General features: G+C 46.8%; 1 protein-coding gene across 1 annotated transcript in view; it reads right to left on the reverse strand.

Annotated features, from left to right (window-relative positions):
• LOC106613841 (ubiquitin thioesterase ZRANB1) overlaps positions 1-17837 on the reverse strand; it is a 99925-nt gene that overhangs the window by 8918 nt on the left and 73170 nt on the right. The window contains 3 exon segments of the mRNA XM_045687720.1: positions 1292-1363; positions 3747-3900; positions 5598-5785. Coding sequence (XP_045543676.1) covers positions 1292-1363; positions 3747-3900; positions 5598-5785 — 414 coding nt within the window.

Here is a 17837-nt window from a genome sequence, read left to right on the forward strand (position 1 = left end):
GAGGGCGGTGAGGTAACTAGCTAGCTGGGGAGAGGAGAGGGTGGTGAGGTAACTAGCTAGCTGAGGACAGGTAACTAGCTAGCTGGGGAGAGGAGAGGGAGGTGAGGTAACTAGCTAGCTGGGGAGAGGAGAGGGAGGTGAGGTAACTAGCTAGCTGGGGAGAGGGCGGTGAGGTAACTAGCTAGCTGAGGACAGGTAACTAGCTAGCTGGGGAGAGGAGAGGGAGGTGAGGTAACTAGCTAGCTGAGGAGAGGAGGGTGAGGTAGCTAGCTGGGGAGAGGAGAGGGCGGTGAGGTAACTAGCTAGCTGGGGAGAGGAGAGGGAGGTGAGGTAACTAGCTAGCTGGGGAGAGGAGAGGGAGGTGAAGTAACTAGCTAGCTGGGGAGAGGAGAGGGCGGTGAGGTAACTAGCTAGCTGAGGAGAGGGAGGTGAGGTAACTAGCTAGCTGAGGAGAGGGTGGTGAGGTAACTAGCTAGCTGAGGAGAGGGTGGTGAGGTAACTAGCTAGCTGAGGAGAGGAGAGGGAGGTGAGGTAACTAACTAGCTGAGGAGAGGAGCAGATTGGGGCTCCTAAAGGAGGACTCTTCGCTTTTTCACCTGCTCATCTGAAAGACTGACTGACGCAGAATTATCACCCACAAAATTCACACCTAACATACACTGAGTGTACAAAACATTAGGAACACCTGCTCTTTCAATGACAGACTGACCAGGTGAAAGCTATGATCCCTTATTGATGTCACTTGTTAAATCCACTTCAATCAGTGTAGATGAAGGGGAGGAGACAGGTTTAAGAAAGATTTTTAAGACTGGAGACAATTGAGGCATGGATTGTGTATGTGTGCCATTCAGAGCGTGAATGAGCAAGACAAAATACTTAAGTGCCTTTTGAACAGGGTATGGTAGTAGGTGCTAGGCGCATCAGTTTGAGTGTGTCAAGAACTGCAACGCTGCAGGGTTTTTCCCACACTCAACAGTTTCCCCGTGTGTATCAAGAACGGTCCACCACCCCAAAGGACATCCAGCCAACATGACAACTGTGGGAAGCATTGGCGTCAACATGGGCCAGTAGCCCTGTGGAATGCTTTCGACACCTTGTAGAGTCTTCCATCATTTTATCTGGTCATCTGAGACGGACGTAAAAGGATCACACACACACACACACACATACACACACACACCTAACACATATTTGATTCTAATGGTAAATCTACAACATGCAGTACGTATCCCTGGCACGGGGTTGATGGGAGATATTGAGAAATACCCAGAATCCGCAGAGATTTTTTTACCTTTCTGTACATCTCGATCTAACACCTCATCAAACAGCTTCTCCTGGACTGCAGTGGGCAGGTCTTCGATGTCTGCAGAAACACACAACGAGAGAGAGAGAGAGAGGAATTAGGTGACTTAATAATATATTAGCTTTTTTTTTTTTTTTTTTATCAGCTAGATTTCAAAATGCCCCTTGTTCACATTTGCCTATATTGACTGCCTAACACCCCCACAAATCAAAACAGCACTGAGAAAAGATGCTTGTAATGCTGCTCCATAAAACGGTCTACATTTTGCCAATGGTGACTGAACAGTAACACGCTCTTCATAAACAGCTGCCTTCACAAAGAATTCATAACCCTTGACATATTACACATTGTGTTGTGTTACAGACTGAATTCAAAATGGATTAAATAACAAAACATCTCCCCCATCTACACACAATACCCCATAATGACGAAATGAAAACATGTTTTTAGACATTTTTACTAATTTAGTGAAAATGAAATACAGAAATATCAAATTTTCAAAAGTATTCACATCCCCTAGTCAATACTAATCTGTACCAGCTTTGAGTCGTCTTGGGTACGTCTGTTTCAACTTTGAGTCGTCTTGGGTATGTCTGTATCAGCTTTGCACATCCTGGATTCGGGGATTTTCTCCCATTCTTCCTTACAGATTTCCTCAAGCTCTGTTAAATTAGCTGGCGAGCGGCGGTGAACAGCAATCTTCAAGTCTATCAACAGATTTTCAAATGGGATTCAAGTCTGGGATTTAGCTGGACCACTCAAGGATTTTCACACTCTTGTTCTTTAGTCATTTCAGCGTTGCGCTTTGGCTGTATGCTTGGAGTCATTGTCCTGTTGAAATGTAAATCTCCACAGTTTTAAGGTCATTTGCACTCTGAAGCAGGTTCTCATCAAGGCTTTGCCTGTTTTTGGCTCTATACATTGTTCCCTCCATCCTTACCAGTCTCCCAGTCCCTGCCGCTGAAAAGCATCCCCATAGCATGATGCTGCCACCGCCATGCTTCACGGTGGTGTTAGACGGGTGATGAGCTGTGTCTGGTTTTCTCCAGACATAGCGCTTTGCATTCAGGACAACAACAAAAATTCTTATGTGTCTCATCAGACCACAGAATCTTTTGCCTTTATGCTCTTAGTCTTTCACGCGCCTATTTGCAAACTCCTTGGCGTGCTGTCATGTACCTTTTTCTCAGGAGTGGCTTCCGTCTGGCCACTCTCCCATAAAGCCCAGATAGGTGAAGTGGAGAAACTCTGTAGTCATTGGTGGTCATTGGGTTCTTGGTCACCTTCTTGACCAAGGTCCTTCTTGCCTGGTAGCTCAGTTTGGTCAGACAGTCAGCTCTAGGCAGAGTCTGGGTAGTTCAATATTTTTTTCCATTTCCCAATTATGGAAACTTTCAAGACTCTAGAAATTGTTGTATACCCTTCCCCAGATATATACCTCATTACAATTATCAGGGGAAAAAAAATCCATTCTGAATTCAGGCTGTAACAACAAAATGTGGAATAAATCAAGTGGTATGAATACTTTCTGAAGGCACAGTAGCTGCATGGCTAACTGCATACACAGAAGAGAACACTGGTGGCCATTCTCTGGCTCAATAGTGAATACACTGGACTTGAAAGAGAGAGAGAAAACCCTCTTACTGTAATGGCCTGAAGCCAAGCTCTGCCTGCACAGAAATACTAGCCTGCTCTGAAACAGAATACAACCCGGGAACTCTACAGTATGTGTGTGTGTGTGTGTGTGTGTGTGTGTGTGTGTGTGTGTGTGTGTGTGTGTGTGTGTGTGTGTGTGTGTGTGTGTGTGTGTGTGTGTGTGTGTGTGTGTGTACAGTTAAGTGCACATCTCTGAAATCTCAATGACGATATTATGCAGGCAGGAAAAGACTGGCTGCAATCTCTCTCTCTCCCTCACCAAGACTAGATGCAGTCTCTCCCTCACTAAGACTAGCTACTGTACTACAAGACTGGATGCAGTCTCTTCCTCACTAAGGCTAGCTACTGTACTTCAAGACTGGATGCAGTCTCTCTCTCCCTCACTAAGGCTAGCTACTGTACTACAAGACTGGATGCAGTCTCTCTCTCCCTCACTAAGACTAGCTACTGTACTACAATACTGGATGCAGTCTCTCTCTCACTAAGGCTAGCTACTGTACTACAAGACTGGATGCAGTCTCTCCCTCACTAAGGCTAGCTAATGTACTACGAGGATAACCTACATTGTTTATTCACACACTTAAACATACTTGCTAAATGTATTTTATATACAGAACAACTTGAAATTGGATCAAACATTTCAGTCCTTTTGCAAATTTTTTATCATGATGAACAAATCTCCCTCGGACATTTAGCCTACAGCTTGTTAACCATCAATTCATCATCACTGAGGAACACTTGAGGACAAACAGCTTGATGTACAGTAAAGACAGGGCAGGTCGGTCACCTGCGGGCAGTGTGAAGGTCACCAGGTCAGAGAGGAAGTAACAGTTGAAGTCTCCTTTACGTTGGTGCAGAGAGGCAGCGATCTCCCTGCGGATCTGTTCTGTCAGCTCACCACACACCATGGCAGGGATACACTTAGCTGCCTGCTGGGACACCTGCACGGGGATGGAGGGAGGAGAGACTCGTTATGACAAGACACCTTTTTATTTTCTGGCACCCTGCTGCTCCAGGAATAACCTCCTCCAGAATTAGTTGATTTTAGACAGTTTTATCCAGTTAAAGGAATTCAAGTTGACAGTAACAGACTTGCTACAGGAGATATGTAACTGGGAGGATGGATGACAGTAACAGACTTGCTACAGGAGATATGTAACTGGGAGGATGGATGACAGTAACAGACTTGCTACAGGAGATATGTAACTGAGAGGATGGATGACAGTAACAGACTTGCTACAGGATATATGTAACTGGGAGGATGGATGACAGTAACAGACTTGCTACAGGAGATATGTAGAACGTGCCTTGTTGATAGTGTTGTTAAAAAGGCAGAACAGCGCTTTACTGCGGACAGACTTCTCCCCATCTTAGTTACCGTTGCATCAACATGTTCTGACCATGACAATTTACAATGCAGGGTGACTCCAAGCAGTCATCTGCAAACATAGACACACTGGCTTTACTCAAGGCCAGTGGCATGTCATTAGTAAAGATTGAAAAAGGTAAGGGGCCTAGACAGCTGCCCTGGGGAATTCCTGATTCTACCTGGATTATGTTGAGAGGCTTCTATTAAAGAACACCCCCACTATATACACACGTACACATGGGTTTTGTGTTGTAGAGTAGGGACTTGAGGGCACACACTTAATGCATTTTGAAATATGTTGTGAATGTATTGTAATGTTTTTAAAATTGTATAACTGCCTTAATTTTGCTACACCTCAGGAAGAGTAGCTACTGCTTTGGCAGGAACTAATGGGGATCCACAATAAACCCCAGGAAGAGTAGCTGCTGCCTTGGCAGAAACTAATGGGGATCCATAATAAACCCCAGGAAGAGTAGCTGTTGCTTTGGCAGGAACTAATGGGGATCCACAATAAACCCCAGGAAGAGTAGCTGTTGCCTTGGCAGGAACTAATGGGGATCCATAATAAACCCCAGGAAGAGTAGCTGTTGCCTTGGCAGGAACTAATGGGGATCCATAATAAATACAAACCAAACATTTTCTCATATTCTATGCTAGTTGTACCCATGCTAGCATCTTTAGATCTCCCCTTTCTTAATTTCTAACAGATATTTTAATCTCTGTCACATGAAACCGCTCACACATGTGGTGTGCTTTTGAGAACAATGTTTCCCCGCTAATTGCAATTTGGAAGATTTGCGCATACAGCCATGTGCGTATTGTTGAGCTTATAATATGAATAAATAAAACTGGATCAACATTTTAAGCTAAACGATCTGATATGTTGCATCAGCCTCATTGCTTTAAAAAAAAATGATAAGAGTACTTGGATTAGTAAAAAAATGTCCTACTTGAAAAAATGTTTAAATGTGACCCGTTTCCGGAAACTTATGTTGGATTTTCAAGATGTCTGATTTGGAAAACGAATGAGTACAGTTGCTTGCTTATATGTGAATTACAGTTGTGATAAGTCTGACCATGAGTAAGATGCCATTTTTTTCCCCCCTATCTAGATTCTTTGTCTCCCTGACTTGCAATCACTTTACGTTTGAGCCATTAGGATAATGGCTACTGTTCTAAATAGCTAGTCGGTCCACGTGAGGGAAAAAAATTATCCGAATCTGGACATTCACCTTGACTCTATTTAAAAAAATTTTTTTTTAACTTTACCTCAGTGAGAAGGATAGCCAACATGTCTTGTCTCTGGAAGCGGATGGCCAGGTGAACTAGCGTAAAGCCATCGTTGAAGGCAGTGGCACGGTTCAGGAGACGGACCTCGTCTGAAGTCATCTGACGGGCGATGTCACCACCTGACGACTTGTAGGCCTCGACAGCAGCCATGTTCCCCTCCACCACACCTGCAGCACAGACATTTTTTCCCTTTTAGGCTACATTTTAAATCATAAGTAGACACCTAGGCTACATTTAGACAGGCAGACCAATTCTGATTTAGCTTATGTGATTGGTCAAAAGAAGATCAGAATTGGGCTGCCAGTCTAAAGGTAGCCAGAGAGACAGGGAAAGGGAGGGAAGAACTCATTACTGGGGATGACCCGGAACAAGTTATATTACATTTAAACTTTATTTGTCTCTGCAGAGAAATTGATTGTGCAGCCAGGAGTAGGCTACACAAAACAACAAATCGTACTACGGTATACACGTTTTTAAAACAATTTATGGATCTATACATAGTCTGTGAGGGTGCAGAAGAAGGGAGGAATGACGTCGTAGTGTTATGTGTTGGGGGGGAAATTCAGTCCACTGACTTCACTGAACACAACACACTGTGTACCTACCACTGTGAGACTGTCAAGATAAATACAAATTGTGTACAGACATTGTTTGAATCCCTCCCCCCCTCAAGGCTAGGGTGTTCCTCCCCCCCTCACTACCACAAACACTGTTCTACTGTCAGATCCCGACTGTCATCTCTCCCTACTCTTGTCATCCACAGAAAGGAGCTGGCAGTGAAGAGTCAAGGCTGTCAGGCTGGTCATTGTTAAGAGATTTACTGTAGGTCTAGGCCTGTAGAGCTGGCCGTGAACAGTCAGGCTGGTCATTGTTAAGAGATATACTGTTAGTCGAGGCCTGTAGAGCTGGCAGTGAACAGTCAGGCTGGTCATTGTTAAGAGATAAACTGTAGGTCTAGGCCTGTAGAGCTAGCAGTGAACAGTCAAGCTGTCAGGCTGGTCATTGTTAAGAGATTTACTGTAGGTCGAGGCCTGTAGAGCTGACAGTGAACAGTCAGGCTGGTCATTGTTAAGAGATTTACTGTAGGTCGTGGCCTGTAGAGCTGGCAGTGAACAGTCAAGCTGTCAGGCTGGTCATTGTTAAGAGATATACTGTAGGTCGAGGCCTGTAGAGCTGGCAGTGAACAGTCAGGCTGGTCATTGTTATGAGATATACTGTAGGTCGAGGCCTGTAGAGCTAGCAGTGAATAGTCAGGCTGGCCATTGTTAAGAGATTTACTGTAGGTCGAGGCCTGTAGAGTTGGCAGTGAACAGTCAAGCTGTCAGGCTGGTCATTGTTAAGAGATATACTGAAGGTCGAGGCCTGTAGAGCTGGCAGTGAACAGTCAGGCTGGTCATTGTTAAGAGTTATACTGTAGGTTGAGGCCTGTAGAGCTGGCAGTGAACAGTCAAGCTGTCAGGCTGGTCATTGTTAAGAGATATACTGTAGGTCTAGGCCTGTAGAGCTGGCAGCGAACAGTCAGGCTGGTCATTGTTAAGAGATATACTGTAGGTCTAGGTCTGTAGAGCTGGCAGTGAACAGTCAAGCTGGTCATTGTTAAGAGATTTACTGTAGGTCGAGGCCTGTAGAGCTGGCAGTGAACAGTCTGGCTGGTCATTGTTAAGAGATTTACTGTAGGTCGAGGCCTGTAGAGCTGGCAGTGAACAGTCAAGCTGTCAGGCTGGTCATTGTTAAGAGTTATACTGTAGGTCGAGGCCTGTAGAGCTGGCAGTGAACAGTCAAGCTGGTCATTGTTAAGAGATTTACTGTAGGTCGAGGCCTGTAGAGAACAGTCAAGCTGTCAGGCTGGTCATTGTTAAGAGATATACTGTAGGTCGAGGCCTGTAGAGCTGGCAGTGAACAGTCAGGCTGTCAGGCTGGTCATTGTTATGAGATATACTGTAGGTCTAGGCCTGTAGAGCTGGCAGTGAACAGTCAGGCTGGTCATTGTTATGAGATATACTGTAGGTCTAGGCCTGTAGAGCTGGCAGCGAACAGTCAGGTTGGTCATTGTTAAGAGATTTACTGTAGGTCGAGGCCTGTAGAGCTGGCAGTGAACAGTCAAGCTGTCAGGCTGGTCATTGTTAAGAGATATACTGTAGGTAGAGGCCTGTAGAGCTGGCAGTGAACAGTCAGGCTGGTCATTGTTAAGAGTTATACTGTAGGTCGAGGCCTGTAGAGCTGGCAGTGAACAGTCAGGCTGGTCATTGTTAAGAGATTTACTGTACGTCGTGGCCTGTAGAGCTGGCAGTGAACAGTCAGGCTGGTCATTGTTAAGACTTGTACTGTAGGTCTAGGCCTGTAGAGCTGGCAGTGAACAGTCAGGCTGGTCATTGTTAAGAGATTTACTTTTGGTCGAGGCCTGTAGAGCTGGCAGTGAACAGTCAGGCTGTCAGGCTGGTCATTGTTATGAGATATACTGTAGGTTGAGGCCTGTAGAGCTGGCAGTGAAAAGTCAGGCTGGTCATTGTTAAGAGATTTACTGTTGGTCGAGGCCTGAATAGCAGGCAGTGAACAGTCAAGCTGTCAGGCTGGTCATTGTTAAGAGATTTATTGTAGGTCGAGGCCTGTAGAGCTGGCAGCGAACAGTCAGGCTGGTCATTGTTAAGAGATTTACTGTAGGTCGAGGCCTGTAGAGCTGGCAGCGAACAGTCAGGCTGGTCATTGTTAAGAGATATACTGTAGGTCTAGGCCTGTAGAGCTGGCAGTGAACAATCAAGCTGTCAGGCTGGTCATTGTTAAGAGATTTACTGTAGGTCGAGGCCTGTAGAGCTGGCAGTGAACAGTCAGGCTGGTCATTGTTAAGAGATTTACTGTAGGTCGAGGCCTGTAGAGCTGGCAGTGAACAGTCAAGCTGTCAGGCTGGTCATTGTTATGAGATATACTGTAGGTCGAGGCCTGTAGAGCTGGCAGTGAACAGTCAGGCTGGTCATTGTTAAGAGATTTACTGTAGGTCGAGGCCTGTAGAGCTGGCAGCGAACAGTCAGGCTGGTCATTGTTAAGAGATTTACTGTAGGTCGAGGCCTGTAGAGCTGGCAGTGAACAGTCAAGCTGGTCATTGTTAAGAGATTTACTGTAGGTCAAGGCCTGTAGAGAACAGTCAAGCTGTCAGGCTGGTCATTGTTAAGAGATATACTGTAGGTCGAGGCCTGTAGAGCTGGCAGTGAACAGTCAGGCTGGTCATTGTTAAGAGTTATACTGTAGGTCTAGGCCTGTAGAGCTGGCAGTGAACAGTCAGGCTGGTCATTGTTAAGAGATTTACTGTAGGTCGAGGCCTGTAGAGCTGGCAGTGAACAGTCAGGATGTCAGGCTGGTCATTGTTATGAGATATACTGTAGGTTGAGGCCTGTAGAGCTGGCAGTGAAAAGTCAGGCTGGTCATTGTTAAGAGATTTACTGTAGGTCGAGGCCTGTAGAGCTGGCAATGAACAGTCAAGCTGTCAGGCTGGTCATTGTTAAGAGATTTATTGTAGGTCGAGGCCTGTAGAGCTGGCAGTGAACAGTCAGGCTGGTCATTGTTAAGAAATATACTGTAGGTCTAGGCCTGTAGAGCTGGCAGCGAACAGTCAGGCTGGTCATTGTTAAGAGATTTACTGTAGGTCGAGGCCTGTAGAGCTGGCAGTGAACAGTCAGGCTGGTCATTGTTAAGAGATATACTGTAGGTCTAGGCCTGTAGAGCTGGCAGTGAACAGTCAAGCTGTCAGGCTGGTCATTGTTAAGAGATTTACTGTAGGTCGAGGCCTGTAGAGCTGGCAGTGAACAGTCAGGCTGGTCATTGTTAAGAGATTTACTGTTGGTCGAGGCCTGAATAGCAGGCAGTGAACAGTCAAGCTGTCAGGCTGGTCATTGTTAAGAGATTTATTGTAGGTCGAGGCCTGTAGAGCTGGCAGCGAACAGTCAGGCTGGACATTGTTAAGAGATTTACTGTAGGTCGAGGCCTGTAGAGCTGGCAGTGAACAGTCAGGCTGGTCATTGTTAAGAGATATACTGTAGGTCTAGGCCTGTAGAGCTGGCAGTGAACAATCAAGCTGTCAGGCTGGTCATTGTTAAGAGATTTACTGTAGGTCGAGGCCTGTAGAGCTGGCAGTGAACAGTCAGGCTGGTCATTGTTAAGAGATTTACTGTAGGTCGAGGCCTGTAGAGCTGGCAGTGAACAGTCAAGCTGTCAGGCTGGTCATTGTTATGAGATATACTGTAGGTCGAGGCCTGTAGAGCTGGCAGTGAACAGTCAGGCTGGTCATTGTTAAGAGATTTACTGTAGGTCGAGGCCTGTAGAGCTGGCAGCGAACAGTCAGGCTGGTCATTGTTAAGAGATTTACTGTAGGTCGAGGCCTGTAGAGCTGGCAGTGAACAGTCAAGCTGGTCATTGTTAAGAGATTTACTGTAGGTCAAGGCCTGTAGAGAACAGTCAAGCTGTCAGGCTGGTCATTGTTAAGAGATATACTGTAGGTCGAGGCCTGTAGAGCTGGCAGTGAACAGTCAGGCTGGTCATTGTTAAGAGTTATACTGTAGGTCTAGGCCTGTAGAGCTGGCAGTGAACAGTCAGGCTGGTCATTGTTAAGAGATTTACTGTAGGTCGAGGCCTGTAGAGCTGGCAGTGAACAGTCAGGATGTCAGGCTGGTCATTGTTATGAGATATACTGTAGGTTGAGGCCTGTAGAGCTGGCAGTGAAAAGTCAGGCTGGTCATTGTTAAGAGATTTACTGTAGGTCGAGGCCTGTAGAGCTGGCAATGAACAGTCAAGCTGTCAGGCTGGTCATTGTTAAGAGATTTATTGTAGGTCGAGGCCTGTAGAGCTGGCAGTGAACAGTCAGGCTGGTCATTGTTAAGAAATATACTGTAGGTCTAGGCCTGTAGAGCTGGCAGCGAACAGTCAGGCTGGTCATTGTTAAGAGATTTACTGTAGGTCGAGGCCTGTAGAGCTGGCAGTGAACAGTCAGGCTGGTCATTGTTAAGAGATATACTGTAGGTCTAGGCCTGTAGAGCTGGCAGTGAACAGTCAAGCTGTCAGGCTGGTCATTGTTAAGAGATTTACTGTAGGTCGAGGCCTGTAGAGCTGGCAGTGAACAGTCAGGCTGGTCATTGTTAAGAGATTTACTGTAGGTCGAGGCCTGTAGAGCTGGCAGTGAACAGTCAAGCTGTCAGGCTGGTCATTGTTCAGAGATATACTGTAGGTCTAGCCTGTAGAGCTGGCAGTGAACAGTCAGGCTGGTCATTGTTATGAGATATACTGTAGGTCTAGGCCTGTAGAGCTGGCAGCGAACAGTCAAACTGTCAGGCTGGTCATTGTTAAGAGATATACTGTAGGTAGAGGCCTGTAGAGCTGGCAGTGAACAGTCAGGCTGGTCATTGTTAAGAGTTATACTGTAGGTCTAGGCCTGTAGAGAACAGTCAAGCTGTCAGGCTGGTCATTGTTAAGAGATATACTGTAGGTCGAGGCCTGTAGAGGTGGCAGTGAACAGTCAGGCTGGTCATTGTTAAGAGTTATAATGTAGGTCTAGGCCTGTAGAGCTGGCAGTGAACAGTCAGGCTGGTCATTGTTAAGAGTTATACTGTAGGTTGAGGCCTGTAGAGCTGGCAGTGAACAGTCAGGCTGGTCATTGTTAAGAGATATACTGTAGGTCTAGGCCTGTAGAGCTGGCAGTGAACAGTCAGGCTGGTCATTGTTAAGAGATTTACTTTTGGTCGAGGCCTGTAGAGCTGGCAGTGAACAGTCAGGCTGTCAGGCTGGTCATTGTTATGAGATATACTGTAGGTTGAGGCCTGTAGAGCTGGCAGTGAAAAGTCAGGCTGGTCATTGTTAAGAGATTTACTGTTGGTCGAGGCCTGAATAGCAGGCAGTGAACAGTCAAGCTGTCAGGCTGGTCATTGTTAAGAGATTTATTGTAGGTCGAGGCCTGTAGAGCTGGCAGCGAACAGTCAGGCTGGACATTGTTAAGAGATTTACTGTAGGTCGAGGCCTGTAGAGCTGGCAGTGAACAGTCAGGCTGGTCATTGTTAAGAGATATACTGTAGGTCTAGGCCTGTAGAGCTGGCAGTGAACAATCAAGCTGTCAGGCTGGTCATTGTTAAGAGATTTACTGTAGGTCGAGGCCTGTAGAGCTGGCAGTGAACAGTCAGGCTGGTCATTGTTAAGAGATTTACTGTAGGTCGAGGCCTGTAGAGCTGGCAGTGAACAGTCAAGCTGTCAGGCTGGTCATTGTTATGAGATATACTGTAGGTCGAGGCCTGTAGAGCTGGCAGTGAACAGTCAGGCTGGTCATTGTTAAGAGATTTACTGTAGGTCGAGGCCTGTAGAGCTGGCAGCGAACAGTCAGGCTGGTCATTGTTAAGAGATTTACTGTAGGTCGAGGCCTGTAGAGCTGGCAGTGAACAGTCAAGCTGGTCATTGTTAAGAGATTTACTGTAGGTCAAGGCCTGTAGAGAACAGTCAAGCTGTCAGGCTGGTCATTGTTAAGAGATATACTGTAGGTCGAGGCCTGTAGAGCTGGCAGTGAACAGTCAGGCTGGTCATTGTTAAGAGTTATACTGTAGGTCTAGGCCTGTAGAGCTGGCAGTGAACAGTCAGGCTGGTCATTGTTAAGAGATTTACTGTAGGTCGAGGCCTGTAGAGCTGGCAGTGAACAGTCAGGATGTCAGGCTGGTCATTGTTATGAGATATACTGTAGGTTGAGGCCTGTAGAGCTGGCAGTGAAAAGTCAGGCTGGTCATTGTTAAGAGATTTACTGTAGGTCGAGGCCTGTAGAGCTGGCAGTGAACAGTCAAGCTGTCAGGCTGGTCATTGTTAAGAGATTTATTGTAGGTCGAGGCCTGTAGAGCTGGCAGTGAACAGTCAGGCTGGTCATTGTTAAGAAATATACTGTAGGTCTAGGCCTGTAGAGCTGGCAGCGAACAGTCAGGCTGGTCATTGTTAAGAGATTTACTGTAGGTCGAGGCCTGTAGAGCTGGCAGTGAACAGTCAGGCTGGTCATTGTTAAGAGATATACTGTAGGTCTAGGCCTGTAGAGCTGGCAGTGAACAGTCAAGCTGTCAGGCTGGTCATTGTTAAGAGATTTACTGTAGGTCGAGGCCTGTAGAGCTGGCAGTGAACAGTCAGGCTGGTCATTGTTAAGAGATTTACTGTTGGTCGAGGCCTGAATAGCAGGCAGTGAACAGTCAAGCTGTCAGGCTGGTCATTGTTAAGAGATTTATTGTAGGTCGAGGCCTGTAGAGCTGGCAGCGAACAGTCAGGCTGGACATTGTTAAGAGATTTACTGTAGGTCGAGGCCTGTAGAGCTGGCAGTGAACAGTCAGGCTGGTCATTGTTAAGAGATATACTGTAGGTCTAGGCCTGTAGAGCTGGCAGTGAACAATCAAGCTGTCAGGCTGGTCATTGTTAAGAGATTTACTGTAGGTCGAGGCCTGTAGAGCTGGCAGTGAACAGTCAGGCTGGTCATTGTTAAGAGATTTACTGTAGGTCGAGGCCTGTAGAGCTGGCAGTGAACAGTCAAGCTGTCAGGCTGGTCATTGTTATGAGATATACTGTAGGTCGAGGCCTGTAGAGCTGGCAGTGAACAGTCAGGCTGGTCATTGTTAAGAGATTTACTGTAGGTCGAGGCCTGTAGAGCTGGCAGCGAACAGTCAGGCTGGTCATTGTTAAGAGATTTACTGTAGGTCGAGGCCTGTAGAGCTGGCAGTGAACAGTCAAGCTGGTCATTGTTAAGAGATTTACTGTAGGTCAAGGCCTGTAGAGAACAGTCAAGCTGTCAGGCTGGTCATTGTTAAGAGATATACTGTAGGTCGAGGCCTGTAGAGCTGGCAGTGAACAGTCAGGCTGGTCATTGTTAAGAGTTATACTGTAGGTCTAGGCCTGTAGAGCTGGCAGTGAACAGTCAGGCTGGTCATTGTTAAGAGATTTACTGTAGGTCGAGGCCTGTAGAGCTGGCAGTGAACAGTCAGGATGTCAGGCTGGTCATTGTTATGAGATATACTGTAGGTTGAGGCCTGTAGAGCTGGCAGTGAAAAGTCAGGCTGGTCATTGTTAAGAGATTTACTGTAGGTCGAGGCCTGTAGAGCTGGCAATGAACAGTCAAGCTGTCAGGCTGGTCATTGTTAAGAGATTTATTGTAGGTCGAGGCCTGTAGAGCTGGCAGTGAACAGTCAGGCTGGTCATTGTTAAGAAATATACTGTAGGTCTAGGCCTGTAGAGCTGGCAGCGAACAGTCAGGCTGGTCATTGTTAAGAGATTTACTGTAGGTCGAGGCCTGTAGAGCTGGCAGTGAACAGTCAGGCTGGTCATTGTTAAGAGATATACTGTAGGTCTAGGCCTGTAGAGCTGGCAGTGAACAGTCAAGCTGTCAGGCTGGTCATTGTTAAGAGATTTACTGTAGGTCGAGGCCTGTAGAGCTGGCAGTGAACAGTCAGGCTGGTCATTGTTAAGAGATTTACTGTAGGTCGAGGCCTGTAGAGCTGGCAGTGAACAGTCAAGCTGTCAGGCTGGTCATTGTTCAGAGATATACTGTAGGTCTAGCCTGTAGAGCTGGCAGTGAACAGTCAGGCTGGTCATTGTTATGAGATATACTGTAGGTCTAGGCCTGTAGAGCTGGCAGCGAACAGTCAAACTGTCAGGCTGGTCATTGTTAAGAGATATACTGTAGGTAGAGGCCTGTAGAGCTGGCAGTGAACAGTCAGGCTGGTCATTGTTAAGAGTTATACTGTAGGTCTAGGCCTGTAGAGAACAGTCAAGCTGTCAGGCTGGTCATTGTTAAGAGATATACTGTAGGTCGAGGCCTGTAGAGGTGGCAGTGAACAGTCAGGCTGGTCATTGTTAAGAGTTATAATGTAGGTCTAGGCCTGTAGAGCTGGCAGTGAACAGTCAGGCTGGTCATTGTTAAGAGTTATACTGTAGGTTGAGGCCTGTAGAGCTGGCAGTGAACAGTCAGGCTGGTCATTGTTAAGAGATATACTGTAGGTCTAGGCCTGTAGAGCTGGCAGCGAACAGTCAGGCTGGTCATTGTTAAGAGATTTACTGTAGGTCGAGGCCTGTAGAGCTGGCAGTGAACAGTCAGGCTGGTCATTGTTAAGAGATTTACTGTAGGTCGAGGCCTGTAGAGCTGGCAGTGAACAGTCAAGCTGTCAGGCTGGTCATTGTTAAGAGATATACTGTAGGTAGAGGCCTGTAGAGCTGGCAGTGAACAGTCAGGCTGGTCATTGTTAAGAGTTATACTGTAGGTCGAGGCCTGTAGAGCTGGCAGTGAACAGTCAGGCTGGTCATTGTTAAGACTTGTACTGTAGGTCTAGGCCTGTAGAGCTGGCAGTGAACAGTCAGGCTGGTCATAGTTAAGAGATTTACTTTTGGTCGAGGCCTGTAGAGCTGGCAGTGAACAGTCAGGCTGTCAGGCTGGTCATTGTTATGAGATATACTGTAGGTTGAGGCCTGTAGAGCTGGCAGTGAAAAGTCAGGCTGGTCATTGTTAAGAGATTTACTGTTGGTCGAGGCCTGAATAGCAGGCAGTGAACAGTCAAGCTGTCAGGCTGGTCATTGTTAAGAGATTTATTGTAGGTCGAGGCCTGTAGAGCTGGCAGTGAACAGTCAGGCTGGTCATTGTTAAGAGATATACTGTAGGTCTAGGCCTGTAGAGCTGGCAGCGAACAGTCAGGCTGGACATTGTTAAGAGATTTACTGTAGGTCGAGGCCTGTAGAGCTGGCAGTGAACAGTCAGGCTGGTCATTGTTAAGAGATATACTGTAGGTCTAGGCCTGTAGAGCTGGCAGTGAACAATCAAGCTGTCAGGCTGGTCATTGTTAAGAGATTTACTGTAGGTCGAGGCCTGTAGAGCTGGCAGTGAACAGTCAGGCTGGTCATTGTTAAGAGATTTACTGTAGGTCGAGGCCTGTAGAGCTGGCAGTGAACAGTCAAGCTGTCAGGCTGGTCATTGTTATGAGATATACTGTAGGTCGAGGCCTGTAGAGCTGGCAGTGAACAGTCAGGCTGGTCATTGTTAAGAGATTTACTGTAGGTCGAGGCCTGTAGAGCTGGCAGCGAACAGTCAGGCTGGTCATTGTTAAGAGATTTACTGTAGGTCGAGGCCTGTAGAGCTGGCAGTGAACAGTCAAGCTGGTCATTGTTAAGAGATTTACTGTAGGTCAAGGCCTGTAGAGAACAGTCAAGCTGTCAGGCTGGTCATTGTTAAGAGATATACTGTAGGTCGAGGCCTGTAGAGCTGGCAGTGAACAGTCAGGCTGGTCATTGTTAAGAGTTATACTGTAGGTCTAGGCCTGTAGAGCTGGCAGTGAACAGTCAGGCTGGTCATTGTTAAGAGATTTACTGTAGGTCGAGGCCTGTAGAGCTGGCAGTGAACAGTCAGGATGTCAGGCTGGTCATTGTTATGAGATATACTGTAGGTTGAGGCCTGTAGAGCTGGCAGTGAAAAGTCAGGCTGGTCATTGTTAAGAGATATACTGTAGGTCTAGGCCTGTAGAGCTGGCAGCGAACAGTCAGGCTGGTCATTGTTAAGAGATTTACTGTAGGTCGAGGCCTGTAGAGCTGGCAGTGAACAGTCAGGCTGGTCATTGTTAAGAGATATACTGTAGGTCTAGGCCTGTAGAGCTGGCAGTGAACAGTCAAGCTGTCAGGCTGGTCATTGTTAAGAGATTTACTGTAGGTCGAGGCCTGTAGAGCTGGCAGTGAACAGTCAGGCTGGTCATTGTTAAGAGATTTACTGTAGGTCGAGGCCTGTAGAGCTGGCAGTGAACAGTCAAGCTGTCAGGCTGGTCATTGTTCAGAGATATACTGTAGGTCTAGCCTGTAGAGCTGGCAGTGAACAGTCAGGCTGGTCATTGTTATGAGATATACTGTAGGTCTAGGCCTGTAGAGCTGGCAGCGAACAGTCAGGCTGGTCATTGTTAAGAGATTTACTGTAGGTCGAGGCCTGTAGAGCTGGCAGTGAACAGTCAAACTGTCAGGCTGGTCATTGTTAAGAGATATACTGTAGGTAGAGGCCTGTAGAGCTGGCAGTGAACAGTCAGGCTGGTCATTGTTAAGAGTTATACTGTAGGTCTAGGCCTGTAGAGAACAGTCAAGCTGTCAGGCTGGTCATTGTTAAGAGATATACTGTAGGTCGAGGCCTGTAGAGGTGGCAGTGAACAGTCAGGCTGGTCATTGTTAAGAGTTATAATGTAGGTCTAGGCCTGTAGAGCTGGCAGTGAACAGTCAGGCTGGTCATTGTTAAGAGTTATACTGTAGGTTGAGGCCTGTAGAGCTGGCAGTGAACAGTCAGGCTGGTCATTGTTAAGAGATATACTGTAGGTCTAGGCCTGTAGAGCTGGCAGCGAACAGTCAGGCTGGTCATTGTTAAGAGATTTACTGTAGGTCGAGGCCTGTAGAGCTGGCAGTGAACAGTCAAGCTGGTCATTGTTAAGAGATTTACTGTAGGTCAAGGCCTGTAGAGAACAGTCAAGCTGTCAGGCTGGTCATTGTTAAGAGATATACTGTAGGTCGAGGCCTGTAGAGCTGGCAGTGAACAGTCAGGCTGGTCATTGTTAAGAGTTATACTGTAGGTCTAGGCCTGTAGAGCTGGAAGTGAACAGTCAGGCTGGTCATTGTTAAGAGATTTACTGTAGGTCGAGGCCTGTAGAGCTGGCAGTGAACAGTCAGGATGTCAGGCTGGTCATTGTTATGAGATATACTGTAGGTTGAGGCCTGTAGAGCTGGCAGTGAAAAGTCAGGCTGGTCATTGTTAAGAGATATACTGTAGGTCTAGGCCTGTAGAGCTGGCAGCGAACAGTCAGGCTGGTCATTGTTAAGAGATTTACTGTAGGTCGAGGCCTGTAGAGCTGGCAGTGAACAGTCAGGCTGGTCATTGTTAAGAGATATACTGTAGGTCTAGGCCTGTAGAGCTGGCAGTGAACAGTCAAGCTGTCAGGCTGGTCATTGTTAAGAGATTTACTGTAGGTCGAGGCCTGTAGAGCTGGCAGTGAACAGTCAGGCTGGTCATTGTTAAGAGATTTACTGTAGGTCGAGGCCTGTAGAGCTGGCAGTGAACAGTCAAGCTGTCAGGCTGGTCATTGTTCAGAGATATACTGTAGGTCTAGGCCTGTAGAGCTGGCAGTGAACAGTCAGGCTGGTCATTGTTATGAGATATACTGTAGGTCTAGGCCTGTAGAGCTGGCAGCGAACAGTCAGGCTGGTCATTGTTAAGAG

This window comes from Salmo salar, chromosome ssa01, assembly GCF_905237065.1.
Source record: "Salmo salar chromosome ssa01, Ssal_v3.1, whole genome shotgun sequence".
NCBI lineage: Eukaryota > Metazoa > Chordata > Actinopteri > Salmoniformes > Salmonidae > Salmo > Salmo salar.